This window comes from Callithrix jacchus, chromosome 4, assembly GCF_049354715.1.
Source record: "Callithrix jacchus isolate 240 chromosome 4, calJac240_pri, whole genome shotgun sequence".
Classification (NCBI taxonomy): domain Eukaryota; kingdom Metazoa; phylum Chordata; class Mammalia; order Primates; family Cebidae; genus Callithrix; species Callithrix jacchus.
Window position 1 is genome coordinate 74,394,188 of NC_133505.1, and position 14,853 is coordinate 74,409,040.

Here is a 14,853-nt window from a genome sequence, read left to right on the forward strand (position 1 = left end):
CTCCTCAAACTGATATAAAAAGTAATTTTAACGTAAAAGGGTGTAACAATTCTAGAGATTAAGTGATAGATCCTTTAGATATTAAGGGATTCTAATAGAAAGTCATTGGGACTGAAGTTTGGGTCTGGAGTGCATATTTTTCTCTCATTATATAGTAAATGTCAGACTTTCACTTGTTTATTTCCTTTGCTATGAGCAGTCATTTAATATTTCAGTAATATTAAGTCACTCATAAATCATTCATATCAATTGTCATATCAACTGTCATAATACATATGAAATTGAAAAGTCACTCATTTCATGATTAGATTGTATAGAATTTAATGATTACAAAAAGCTGAGCTGTTTGCTCAAATATGAAACAATAGTAAAAATGAGATTCAAAAAATAAGATGCTGTATAAGACTCTCTTCTCCTCTGAAGGAAAAATCACAAATAATTTTAAGAATATAACTTTACTTATTTTCCTGGTTTAGAATGATCTTCTTGAATAGGAAATTAAGAAGAATTGCTGTAGGTAAAATTGTCTTCTTAAAACTGAAGATTCAGGGTCGGATTTGCTCAGTAGCTAAATACAGAGCCGATTTCAAACTCTGCAGCCTTTTCCTGTGAGGTTTGTCTGAATTGCAATACTGCCAAAGATTGCCCGGTGCTCTTCCCTAGCAATCTCTAACTCTGGCACTGGCTCCCACAATGACACTCTGCCAGCTGCCTTCAGAGTGAGGACCAATCCAGAAGCTCTCAGCCTGCTGCTGTTGATACGAACTGAATCCTTTTTCTGGTTAAGGAGGCAAGAGCGGGACACACCCTTGTAAAACTCTTTGAACTCAAGTCTCATCCAAAAATCCATCAGAGTTTATAGCTTTTTCAGGAGTTTTTAAAGCAACCTCCAGCAGAAGCCAGTCAAGATTACTTTGGAGGTGCATGGATGAATTCTTTTCAGAAGACAACCTTCATAGCTTATTGTTTTCTCTTCACCTTATTTTGTGATGTTTCTTATCTTTCCTTTTTTTTTTCTTCATTTTACAACATGCCATTAGATTGCCTTAAAGTTTCCTAAACATATCATACTCCTTGATACTCCTGCAGGTATTTGATCCTATGCCTATCAATTAAGGTGAAAGATCTAATACAGATTATAGAAAGAAAAAATTTTGAAGTCTAGATGTAAGTGTTCTATAATTTATCTTAAATACGAATTGTTTCCTATAAGTTTAGTAAAAAAAAAAATTGCAATTACTGGTATCAAGTAATTATTTTAATGTTAATTTCACAAGAACTAAAACATACAATGATTTTAATATCTAATAAGTTTTAAATTTAGTTGTTACCTAAAATAAGTGATTTTCCAAATGGTAAGTCAAACAATAATATTATTGCCAGGCGTGATAGATGTGACTATTGGCACAGAATATTTCAATATTCTGATTGAAAAAGCAAGATCTAGATTCTGTCTTATTTTTTCTCTTTTGTGTTTTCTGCTTCTTTAAAATATAGACTTGCTTTTTACACAAATTCAATTATTCTTCATCAGTACAATTCACATCGATTCACCAAAATCAAATCTCTCTTTGTTTACCAGATACAAAATTCAATTAATTATCCAAATGTTTTCAAATAGCTGTGAATGTTTTTCCAGATACCATCTTGCCCAAAATATTCTCTTCTATAAGAAACATGCACTATGAAATATAATCTAATCATTCTTTCCTGACAGTGTTGGACAAATATTTAAGACCAATTCATTCAGATTCCCTCAATACATTTTTAAGATTTAAAAAATAAAATAAAATGAAGCATTTGGAATTGAGTAGAATTCTTCTGCAAATCATTCTAAATTAGAGGTGTCAGAGGCACTAAAAGTGTCAGAGAATCTAGCACTTAAATTGTGACATTTATGTGACCATTAAAATAACCTTGAATTTACTGGAGAATATTTATGCTTTTTTGATTTACGTTTCTTCTGAATATCATTTAATGACTCATGAAGCTAAAGTCATCATTCACTGTAGCAATGCTCTTAATCTATTGTTCTATTTGGAAGTTTGGTAATGGAAGATACTGATTTTATATGTGTGTGTGTTCTGAAAAGACTTGGATTTCTTTTCCATCTCCTTCAAGCAGCTAAAACTTGATTTTGAAGAGAAACCTACAGAAATTACATTTCCATATTTCACCGTCATCCAAAAATATTGATAACTATACTCTGAAGGTCTGAAAATTGGGAGTGGTTAGAAAGGGCCAGTTGAATTAATGTTTGAGATTACCAAAATGTTTCACATATTATATATGCTGATTTAGAAATAGATTTGATAGAAATCTTCATGAGACAAGCTCTCAGAAGGTACCACTGCTAACATAGTTTATCTTCCTTTGTAAAATGTGTTTCAATAGTTGCTGTAAGGCACAAACAGAAAATTAACATGTACCTATTTTTCTGACATTGGTTTCTATGATTTTTTATTCTAAAAAAAAGATACACTTTCTTAATGGCTTCCCCCAATCCAATGTCTGCGTAATAGAAAAAGTAATGATCTGACTAGTACAAGACTCATTACTAATGTCTCTCTTTAAAACCTACAACAACTTCTTAGTCTTAAAAGGAGGAGCTTGAAAGCCTTCACATCTGAGAAATCTAACTTTGCCTGGTTGTGTTTCCTTCATCAGGAAAAGCTAGATGATTTAGTTCTAACTATTTATTCAGTTCTTCAGGAAAAGATGATCAGACTAGATTTCACCACATCTGTACTTTAACTGATGTGTGTGAAAAAGGAAATAAGGAATTACCTTGCTGGGTATCAGGTAATGCATTCTTGTTCAAAAAAGTTTTAGATTTAGAACTATTAGAATAATAGAATGGATGACAGGTCAGAGAACACTGAGTCTATCACCAATCCTTTATTTCACAGATATTATGGCCATATCTGTAGGATTAGAACTGGAGGCGGAAAAATAGAAGAGGACAGAGGTCTCATCATTGAGCCAGTTGGCCAGTCTTTGGTGGTGACTACACTTGGTGTCAGTTTTCATATCCTGCAATTTGGCAATTTAGGAAAGAGGCTGCTAACGACTATGAAATGGGTGAGAGGAGGTGGAGGAAGATAAGCACAACTTAATATGCTCAGTTTTGTTTGGGTTTGTTTTTGTCCTGGCCAACAGGTATAGTATGAACATCTCACAGCAAAATGGTGACAAGATATTTTGTATCGGTGCTTCTCAAAAGCCAAAATCTCTATATATTAACCTTAGTAGTCCCTATCATGGTGCTTCAGTATAATAGAGAAAATATCATCTATGCTTTGTTTTTTAATCAAATAAAACAGATTGTATTAAACAAGAAAGAGAATGTCAGTAATATGAGGTTAGGAAAAACAAGGTAGTGAAACGACCTTGACATTGACTTGAGATAAGTAGCCACTTGGAAAGCTGTCCAGCAACAGCTTATGGGGAGCTTGATAAACCTCTGGAAGTGGAAAGAACTGGCCAATGCTGAGACATTGCAGAAACAGAATAAGTATCAACTGCTTTTTGTGTTTGCTATTCAGCTATTTATGTTCCTTGACTTGTTTTATTGTTGTTTTCTTTTTTAAAAAATTATTATTATACGTTAAGTTTTGGGGTACATGTGCAGAACATGCAGGTTTGTTACATAGGTATACACATGCCATGATGATTTGCTTGTTTTTTAATAAAAGAATTCCCGTAATGTTTTTAGAACTTTGAGATAAGTTTGTTCTACCTTCAGAATTTGATTATGAATGCATATTGAGGAAGTCTGGCTTTGCAAAGTGACTTTTTAATGGCAAGACAGTCCACCAGAAGAAGTGCTGCTGTGTTTCCCTTTTGTTTCACTGTATTTTGTTTTTATATCAGGGCGCGTAGTACTTGAAGGGAAACAAGAGATAGTCCAGTCAAAGATTTCTTACATAATGCATAAAAATAAATATCCCAAATCAATTTCAGTCAGAAGATCATTGAGTAACTCATTTTTCACAATATTTAAAGCTGTTAGGAAGATTACATTACACCAAATAGTAAATCCCCCTTCAAAGATACACATATTATTTGTAACAGCGGAATAAATCTGCCTTCTGGCCAGAATTATGAGTGCTGAGCCAGATATAGCTATTTGATAGCTAAGGAGTTCCCAGCACTTCCCTCTATAGGTTATGGCAAGTGATAAATTTCCTTGGCATACAGCAAAAGTCCAGATACACCAGTATTTATATTAAGAACTAAACAAAATCGGTATAAGATTGTAAAAGGAATGTTAACCGCTGCCTCAGAGTTGATTGCCAATAGAGACAGTATCTTGTCATTATTAAGAGAGAAGAAAATTAATGTGTTCCCCCTCGCCACAGGTTCAGGATGCATTTAGATGCCGACTGAGAAACTGTCAGGATCCCATCAATGCAGATTCTTCTAGTTCTTTTCCTAATGGGCATGCTCAAATCATGGTGAGTTTTTATTTTTCCTCTGAATGTTAATTAAGTTATGATTTCTCAAGGGAATAAAAGAAATCCTTGTTAGTAAAATAATATCAAAATCTCATTTTGAGTGACTTTGGCTTCAGTTCATTACTAGACTGTGAACTCTGATACCACGTAAGTATTATCTCCAGATTGTTTCAGAGTCCAGGACCTGTTGTTGGTTCCCTGGGGTATTGAATGCAACACTGAGGAGTATTTTTTTCCTTGCATAGAATTAGGGCTAATATTGTGCATAGGATCATGTGGATTTTTTTTTACAGATCAGAACACTATGAACTTGTACTTCTAGTCTTAAAGCAGTAGTTCTTGGCCTTAGTGAAACATTAGAATCATCAGGGGAGCCACACCACAAACCAATTAAAATCAAAGTCTTGGGAGTGGGACTCAGGTAGGGGTGATTCCAATATGCAGCCTACGATAAGAACCACTGTCCTAAAGCGTCAGGAGTAGCCACCCTTTTAGTGAAAGATCTGTTATTGTACATCAGCTCTGGCTATTAGAATCAAAGTGTTCTTTAGGCATAACCACTTTGATGTATTTTAGAAATAAGATGAGATTTAAACTGTGTCATTTAAAGAAGAAATTAAATAGGAAAGTTTCATTTTTACAGTGTGCTTGATTTACTAGTAACTTTTTTGAACTAGGCAACAATAATTAGCTAGATGATACATTAGTAACTAAGACTTTACAAAGAATAATTCCTTACTAAAAAAAATAAATACAAAATCTCTGATTTAAAATATTAATAGGGAAAGGCATATGATTGGAAGACTTTCATTAAGATAATTTAATTATATCATTTTTAAAAATTGATCGATTTGTTTAAAATAAGAGTTTTAGGAAAATATAAGGTCACAACTAAACCCGCAAAGGTTTTCGACCAGATGAGTATGATTTAATCTTCAATTTTTATTCCTAAACCTGAAAGTTTTTTGTCACATTTGAATAGAAATGAATCATTAGAAGAGCCTAGTTTAATCTAGTTTGACAAAGCTGCAATATAAGATGTTACATTATAAGCAATGTATTCAAATTGAATGTTTAAAAATATCAATAACATAATTATTTAAATATATTCATAATAATTCACATTATGATATCTTTATTTTGGTTAGAGAATTGCCTTAAAATTCTATCCTTTTAATATATGGTAATCAGTTTCCAGACTGAAGATGACACTAGGTATTATATTGTCTTATTAAAATTATATGCTATGTTTCCATTTATTTTATTTAACATTTGGGCTCTAGGAACCACTCTTGAAAACAATCTAATTATGCCTAAAGAGACTATCTTTGCACAAAACAATAAACTGGTACTGCCAAGTTAGATATCTGTAAACTTCAGATAATCTGATTAGTAAAAGACATTTGAGGTCTTCATTAAATGATGGTTCTATGTCTTATTATTTCTTGTTACAGACAGACTTTGAAAAGGATGTAGACATTGCTTGTCGATCAGGTAAGAATATTTAGATTTTGAAAATCTAGTCAGTAGGGATGTTAAATCATTTCTATAGATTTCAATTTTAAAGAAAATGCTGTGGTTTACGTATCATATAGTGTTCTGTGAAAGGGCTGTATATGTAAAGCAGCCCAAATGCCAAAAGAGCTGAGAAACCAAAGAATGAGGCAGAAAAATCCAGTTGTCAGTAAAAGGTGGTATATTAGGGAATTTACAGACAGGAGTGTAGTCTTGAAAGCAACAAGACAGATAGATCCTCACAGAGTTACTCTTCAGACTCAGGGTTTATATACCACAGGGAAAGGGGATACGTGCTGTATAGAGACAATTAAAGGCAACCCTCCAGAATGGGCAAAAGTGCTATGTTCCTCCTATCCTATAATTTGTGCAATAATATCAAGGTTGCTTTGATCTAAAGGCAAAATTTGTAGTGAGTACATGTTCTTACATTAAGCACAGTAAATAAAGAATCAGAAGGCATTCATAGGACTGGAGTTAATCAGAAGTCAATATGGTGGATTAGCATTCAAGATGGAGTCATTTTGGTCTCCATATTTATGTGTATGTATAAATATAATCCTTAAAATGGAGGGACTGTAGGAACAGAAGTGTGTTTGTGAATGAAGAAGGATAAAAAAAGAGAGAGAACAAGAGAAATGATAGAAAAACTGAGAAGGTTCATTGAAAACACCATGAGAGAAGAAAAACTTTAACATGAAGACATAAGACTTCCATTCCACCAAGTAATGGTTGTTAGGTGTAAGACCAGTCAAGTTAACCTCTCTGTGCCTCTGTTTCATCATGTATGGAATATGGGTTATTGTAAAGATGAAACAGCATTGTCTGTGTGTGTGTTAAGGTTGCTGTGGTTTTAATTTTAGAAAGGATCGAGAGAAACTATGCGGCATGTCCTCTTAGAGTGCTTGTATCCCATAGTCTCCCAGCCTGTGGCTAAATTCTCACCAGAGTAGATGGCTCAATAGTTTTAAAGGAAACTACATGTTCAATTTTGGGAGATAGTTCCAATTGCTGGAAAATGGTCCTTTGTAGGAACCCAATATGCCTCATTTTGACTTTTTATTTGTTGATCTTTGTGCTGCCTTTAAAAACAACAGTGGATATCTACTTCATCTAACTCTCCAAATATTTTAAAGTAATTATCATTTAGCCCAATTCAAGTCTTTTTTCTCCAGATTAAACAAGCCTTGTTTCATCATTCATTTCTTATAGCATTCTCTGAGGCAGGATGCCCAAGGTGGCCTCCAATTTATCAATAATTTAATTTTAAATTATGGTGCACAAATATATACATGATCACCTAGCATTTATCACAGTGGGCTCTTTACTTACATTAAGGCTATCTACATTTTCATGTGACTTCTGTTCCAGTACTAGTGTCAATTTACCTGAAATTCTTAAGACTTTTTGTAGGAGCTGTCAGGGCTTTCCCAGTCTAATATGTAAAGGTTTTGGTTCTGGTATGTTTTTTTTTCTTTTTATTTGAAAAAGAAATTTGGCCTTTACATTTATGTCTATTTGCTATTACTTTAATAATTTCGGGTTAGCATGGTATCCATCTACATTGTTTGGTGACTGAAAGTTTGGTAAGAATACCTTCTAAGTCTTAGTTCAAACTGTAGTTAAAAGACTGGAATGGCATGAAACCTAGTAGAGAAATCTGCTATATTCAATAAGGCACCCCGTATCTTCCAGCAGACTTCCTCTACATGGAGTTTTTGAAATCATTAAACATCATTAAACATCTGTGCAGAATCTTAAATCTTGTCATAATCATAAGAATATGATAGACTCATCTCATATTCTCATTCCTAGATTGAATCCAAATACTCTATGTAGAGTATGGTCATAGCAGAGCAGTAAGGTAACTATCATGATCCAGCAACCCGCAGTGGATCTGTGCCAGGCATTAGAAATCACCATTTCCCATTGAAAATCTAACAAAGTATTGCCAGGATGTAGTCTCACTAGGGCTTGGTTTCCAGAATTGGTCATTTTCCTTTTTTGGATAATTGATATAATATTGTCACTTTGCTCCCCACCTGTCATGATTTCTCAAAAATCACTAACCATGGTGCCAATTTCCACATCTATGTTCCAAGATGGAATGTGATTTGTCCAGGTTTAGATGCTTGACTTTATTTACAATGATTAGGTATTCATTTAATTCCTAATTTTCCACCTTCAGTGTTGTTTCCTTTCAGCCTCATTTGATGTATTCTTTACAGTTCTCCTCGATAGAGAAGCAATATAAGAGCAGACAGTTTTGTCTTTAACAGCTGTAACATTAAACCAGTGGTTGTCAAAGGGTGGTTCCTAGACTATCACTGTTAGCATGACCTGAGAACTTATTAGAAATGCATATTTTGAGGCACTAACCCAAGCCTTTTGGGTCAGAAACTGGTGATTGGTGTATAGGAACTATTTTGATGCATGCTAAAATTTAAGTACTGCTGTATTTGTCCATCCTCCCCAAGCTGTGATCTCATCTCTGCAGTATTTATCTTGTTCTCTTTCATTAAGTTACATATTTTTCCTAGGCCTCATTATATGCTGGGATTTAGCATCCTCATGTAGGCCAGTGCCACTATTTTATTAGAAAATAATTTTTCTACTGTTTTCATTTTGTTTTTATTTGTTATTGGTGCCCTTTTCAGCTGAGCCCAATAGGAGCTTTCTTCTGAGTTTTTCTGGAGATGTCAGTCTATGTTGAAGTATATTCAATTTAAAAATCTCAATTCATGAACTCTGAATAATCTTTCTCATGCCAAATATTTAGGTGCTTTGTTTGGTTTGAAGTTTGTGTTTTACTACTTGATTAATTTCTCATGAAAGTTCCATCAATTTAACATTATGTTTTCGTGTGTAGGTGGTGTGATTTGTTTATGATGTATATTCAAAACTTGGATAAACATTTTAAGTAAGTCTAAGAGGCAGGCATGTCTCTTGTTTAGAGTAGCCACTACTGCATAGGAAGAATTATCTTTCTTTACCTAGTGTGTGTGTGTGTGTGTGTGTGTGTGTGTGTGTGTGTGTAAATGTTCAACAAACACAACTATATCGTCTGATTAAAATGTGCTGGCTATAACTATAAATCATATTATATTTGTACAAAATTTATCTTGTACAAATTTAAATTATAAAGTCAATACATAATACCAAGACTTCCTTTATAGTTTTTAAATAAAAGTTCAAATTTGTCTATATATTTTAATGAAATAAGATAGGTTTCCACAATTCATGTTTAAATTTTACTGCTATAAAAATTCTTTTTATATAGAATTAAGGGTTAAAAGTGTTCCTCACTGAATTTGGAGTATTTTTTAAATATTTATTTACAATACCATTAAATCATTACAATATCATTAAATTTAACACGCTTTGCCCTTATTATTGCCATGTATCCTTACTCCTGGAAATTATAATTATTGATCCATTATTTGAAGAGGTTTGGAAGTAACTTTTTTAAACTTAATTATTCTACATTTTTTTTTGAGATGGAGTTTCATTCTTGTTACCCAGGCTGGAGTGCAATGGCGCGATCTCGGCTCACCTCAACCTCTGCCTCCTGGGTTCAGGCAATTCTCCTGCCTCAGCCTCCTGAGTAGCTGTGATTACAGGCACGCGCCATCATGCCCAGCTAATTTTTTGTATTTTTAGTAGAGCTGGGGTTTCACCATATTGACCAGGATGGTCTTGATCTCTTGACCTCATGTCTACTTTTTATTATGTATAATAGTTAAATACATAAAAAGGCATAACCAAATTGTTAATTTAAAAAAAAAGATGTAAATTTAACATGATTTTTTCTAACACAGACAATAATACAATAACTAGATAAAATATCTTTCAAGATAACAGATAGTACATGAATGATTCATGTTTTGAAATAATTTTAAAGTCTTGTTTCTCTGTAATAGGGAAAGACATTTATAATCTATTTTTCAACCTCTGCTTTAATGTATAATTATTATTCTATTTGAAAATTGGATAATAATAGGAAAAATCAGTATATTTGAAACTTTTTATGAAGAGACAATAAACCAGATTTTTACAGTCATCTATACCTAATGAAATTTTAAATGACTGCTCTACTTTTTAGGTAGATTAGCACTAGATGTGCGAGTTGAACCAGCTTCACACAGTGCTATTCTGTGTGCTTTCAATTCCAGTTACAAGAATAAGTCTTCAAATTTTATTCATTTGTACCCTCAAAACTGACAATTGTTCATAACTAAGCATGCTTTGTGTTATTCTGCCCTACTATCCCAAAAACATGGCTTTCTTTTTATACAGAGGCATAAAGAGAAAAAGATTCTAAAATGTATTTTAATAAAGAATTATTTACTCTTTTGTTGATTGTTTATGTTTGGTTTGTATTTTTGTTTTGTCCCCTTTCATATTACAAGTTATCATAAACTTTTTTCCCCTAAATCACTATTTTTAGGCTTAAAATGGAACAAAGATTTTGGAGGCTCATAGTGTTTTGTTCTTAAACTCAGTTGGCAATTTTAATAAGGGCATTCCAGCATATAAATTAATTTTTAATTTTCTTTCTTCTACATAAAACTGAATATGATAAATACTTTTGAATATTGTATCCACCTTGACCATATGGACTTAAATGGAAAAGTTCTCATTAATATTCAATATGCATAATTTTTGGAGGGATTTCTGATCGGGTAGGATGAAGTTCCCATTAATTATCCCTTCAAGAAGCATTTTAATGAGCATAACTTCTAGAAAACTTTAGAGGGAAAGTCATTAACAAAAAATCACATCTGTGTGAATATATTCATAATTTTACAAAAATCCTTTGGAGCAGATTGATGGAGAAAACTTCTCTGGTAATCTCTTATTTCCCTGAAAAGTTATACAGAATTGTTTAAGGATAGGGCACTAAGATTTTTGAAAGCCCATTAATCAACTTTCAGATGTGCTTTAGCTATGGGCTACCTGAGATCTATGAGAGTGTAACAGAATCAATAAACAGTGATTGAGTAATCTCTGGACCATGTACAAACAAATAGATATGTAATTTTAAAAACATATCTCTTTAATAACATGTTTAATACAAGAACATTGTTTAGTAGACAGAGAGACAACAGAATATAATAATGAAAAATGAACTCACATTAACTCTCTTTCTTCAACTTTTACATTCCTACTCTTAGTTCTTCATAAGGATATTGGTCCCTGCCGAGCAGCCACAATAACGGGAACACTCTCTAGGATTTCTCTAAATGATGATGAAGAAGAAAAGGGAACAAACCCTGAGGGACTAAGCTATTCAACATTGCCTGGAAATGTCATTTCCAAAGTCATCATCCAGCAACCCCCAGGTCTGCACATGCCCATGAGTATGAATGAGCTTAGCAATCAATGTCTGAAAAAAGAAAATAGTGAACTGCGGAGAACTGTGTACTTATGTACAGATGATAATTTGAGAGGGGCCGACATGGACATAGTCCATCCTCAAGAAAGAATGATGGAAAGTGACTATATTGTCATGCCCAGAAGTTCTGTAAATAACCAGCCATCAATGAAAGAAGAAAGCAAAATGAATATTGGCATGGAAACCTTGCCGCATGAAAGGCTATTGCACTACAAAGTAAACCCTGAATTCAATATGAATCCCCCTGTAATGGACCAGTTCAATATGAACTTAGAGCAACATCTTGCACCCCAGGAACATATGCAGAGTTTGCCCTTTGAACCTCGCACAGCTGTGAAGAATTTCATGGCCTCTGAGTTGGATGATAATGCAGGACTATCAAGAAGTGAAACTGGATCAACGATATCAATGAGTTCTTTAGAGGTGAGCCACAGAAGATTACATATTTCCTTGATAGTTGAAATAAAAATAAATAGAGATATTGATTGATTGATGTGACACTGGTGTTGGAGGAGAAGATTCACATTAGCTTTTGCAGTTATGTATCATAGGAAAATTTCTGGCTATTGAGATTAAGTCTCAATATAGGATTTTCTCAGTAGTGCATTATAATCCCCTTATTCAAGATTATCTTTTAAAATGAAGCCATTATATTTAAAAAGATACTTATCAGTCATAATTCTGTCATCATGGGAACTAAGTTAGGCACTCATTAAAATAAAAAGTTAACAGATGATTCTTCTGATGTTTCTCAGGTACCACAGGTCCTTTTGGTGCATAGTGTCTACATGGCATTACAAACTTAAACTGAGATCTGCATTTTCTGTGTAACAATAACTGTCAAAAATAACAAAATTGGAATATTTCACTAAACGTAATTGAATATAATTACCATTATGCTGATGATTAATTATTATTACAGATCAATATCTTTCAGAGTAAATATTTTGCTCTTGTCTTACAAAATAATGACCATTAAAATTTTTTATCTTAGACTAAATTGTCATAAAGAATGTAATCTGAGCATACTAACAGTCAGGATTCTAAGGTCCAACCACGTGGCCTTTATGCTTCATAAGGCCACGAAAAGTAGAGTAAACTTCTCTCAGCTCTCCTGGTCATACAGTGAAAAATAGCTGTAAACCTGCAGCTGATACACACACACACACACACACACACACACACACACACACATTTACTATGCAATACATGCATTCATTTTAGTATACTAGATTATTATATAAAACACTGTCTACAGAAAGGGACTATAATTAGTTGCCTGCCCTTTCCATCAGAGTTATGCTGGTAATTGTATGTTCAAGTGTCCAAAAGTTCCCAGAGGCAACTGTTTTATGCTTCTTCCCAAAGCCATTTTTCCCACTGGATCAAAATGAAGAGGCATTCTGAGAGGCTTTAAAAATGTGATGAATAGGTAATTTTCAGGGTTTTTCCAACTGGATTGAGAAAATTCTAGACAATGAATGGTAATGTGAATAGAATCTTATATAAGTCCCTAAGTTCTAGATCAACTTCAAACTGAAGAGCGCTTCTGAGGATAACTAGGTCAGAATAATTCTTCAGAACCAAAGGCACAGATAGGGGTACTGAAGCTGAGTTCAACTCTGGGGTGACTGGAGCTCCCTTTTAAACAAAAGCATTTCATCCCTCTGAACAGAATAGCTACTGTTTCCCTATTTGTAACTTGCATATCCCAGAGACGACCAGGTTTCTAATAATGATCATATAAGAACAAACTACAAAACATTTGTGCAAAATCTTAACAGTTTTTAAAAGGATTTTCAGTGAGTTTATACATAATAACATAACACGATAAGTAATCATAACAACCATATGAAAGTTTTCTGTGTAGTATGGCTCTTATAAATGTGTTAAAGGGAACTGAATGTAATTGCATGGAAATATTTCGCTTGTTACAAAAATGTTTTACATCTAAAAGCCTAAAAGCTTTGCTGGATTGATATTGTACAGGTTATCTGTGCTTGAAAAATGGACTGTATTTCCAAGAACTGCTTTGTTCAGTTTGTAATTTTTCCAAATTTCCATATCCTTATGATTAAGTGTAAGTATTATAAATAGCAATTCAGCCAAAAGATCTGCATTTAAATTACTCTGGGATCACAAGACTTACATCTTGAAAAGGAAGAAAAATCAGAATGAAAATTTGGTTTTTCATTTTTATTATTTAAATAAGTTTAATAGTAACTGCTTAGGGTGACTATTTTATGAGATAGCAGAAAGAGAATATATAGATGTGGAAATGAATAATGAAAATTAGCATTTATATAGCATCTTTCATTAGCAGATCCTCAAATCACTTTAAAAACAGGAGTTAATCTTCACAACACCTCCATGCAATAGATAAGTTGTTATAATCTTCAAAGTAGAGTCATTTGTTCAAGGTTATAGAGCAAGTGCATAGCAAATCTAAGAATAAAATCTTTCTTTCCTGACCAATTTTATGCCATCTAGAAGAGACAGTAATGAGCATGAATATTCACAGGAAGGTAACTTTAAAGTTCTTTCTAATCCTTGACAGGCATTTGGTCTTATGATAAATAAAGACAGGAAATGGGTAAAGTCTTTGTCCTTTAAGTTCGTACAACTAACATATTTTGGAAATGGACTGTGTTCATGAAGATAAAGTTGGTGGTCTGACTTTCTTCTTGGGCAGCATGATGCATTGTCAAGTAGAATTATCAGATCTGCTAGATTGTATATGCAAGGTCAGCTGGTGAGGGAGATGGTATTCTGACAATAATTTTAAAAAGCAGAAAAATGACCTGAGTTTCTACATGGAGAGTGGGATCAACAGTAGCTAGGAGGTGTCTTGAGTCTTAGAAGATAATGTGAAGATGAAAATGGTAAATAATGTGGATAACATGAGGCCTAAGCAACAGAACAACTTAAGTCTTTTCTCCCTCAAAGTAAGAAGGAAGATTAAAGCCATAGGAACATCCAGCCTGGGCAGCTGGCACAGCAGAGGATGGCCAGGATCCTCAGGATTCTTTCAAGGGTATAATATAAAGATGCTCACATTTTACCCCCAGAGGAGTCAGTTTTCACAAACTGCCGATGTGGAAAGTGCTGAAGGGAAGGAAAGAATAGGGTAAAAGCTACCAGTTGTAGAATAGAATGTGATAGAAAGTGCAAAAGAGGAAAAACAAGAGTTGAGAGAGAAAAAAATAAAGCCAAAAAGACTTGAGTGGGTGAGTGGGTAGAAGTATGTATTCAAATAAGCAAGAAACAGCAAAGGAGGAGGCTCCCCAACCCCGAAGTCAGTGCCAGCACAAAAGGTACCAGCCTTCATGGGAGTTTGTTCGGCTAACCCCCAATTATTGGGTATAAAAAGTTTAATAAATGTGTTATGTTTCTTGGCATAAAAACATATCTAGATTTTCTCTCAGTCTGACAGTACCTTGTTTCTTTCTTTCTTGTGATACGTTCTTTCTATCTGTAGTCATTTCC

General features: G+C 33.6%; 1 protein-coding gene and 1 long non-coding RNA gene across 8 annotated transcripts in view; one reads left to right on the forward strand and one right to left on the reverse strand.

Annotated features, from left to right (window-relative positions):
* Window positions 1-14,853, forward strand: part of ADGRB3 (adhesion G protein-coupled receptor B3) — a 771,381-nt gene that overhangs the window by 731,842 nt on the left and 24,686 nt on the right. For all 7 annotated transcript variants that reach the window (XM_078369486.1, XM_002746712.7, XM_008994633.5 and 4 more), the window contains 3 exons: window positions 4,362-4,457; window positions 5,912-5,951; window positions 11,147-11,790. In XM_078369486.1, coding sequence (XP_078225612.1) covers window positions 4,362-4,457; window positions 5,912-5,951; window positions 11,147-11,790 — 780 coding nt within the window. The remainder of the gene's footprint in view (window positions 1-4,361; window positions 4,458-5,911; window positions 5,952-11,146; window positions 11,791-14,853) is intronic.
* The window catches only part of LOC128931785 (uncharacterized), a 285,583-nt gene that overhangs the window by 23,140 nt on the left and 247,590 nt on the right, over window positions 1-14,853 (reverse strand). The window lies entirely within an intron of this gene.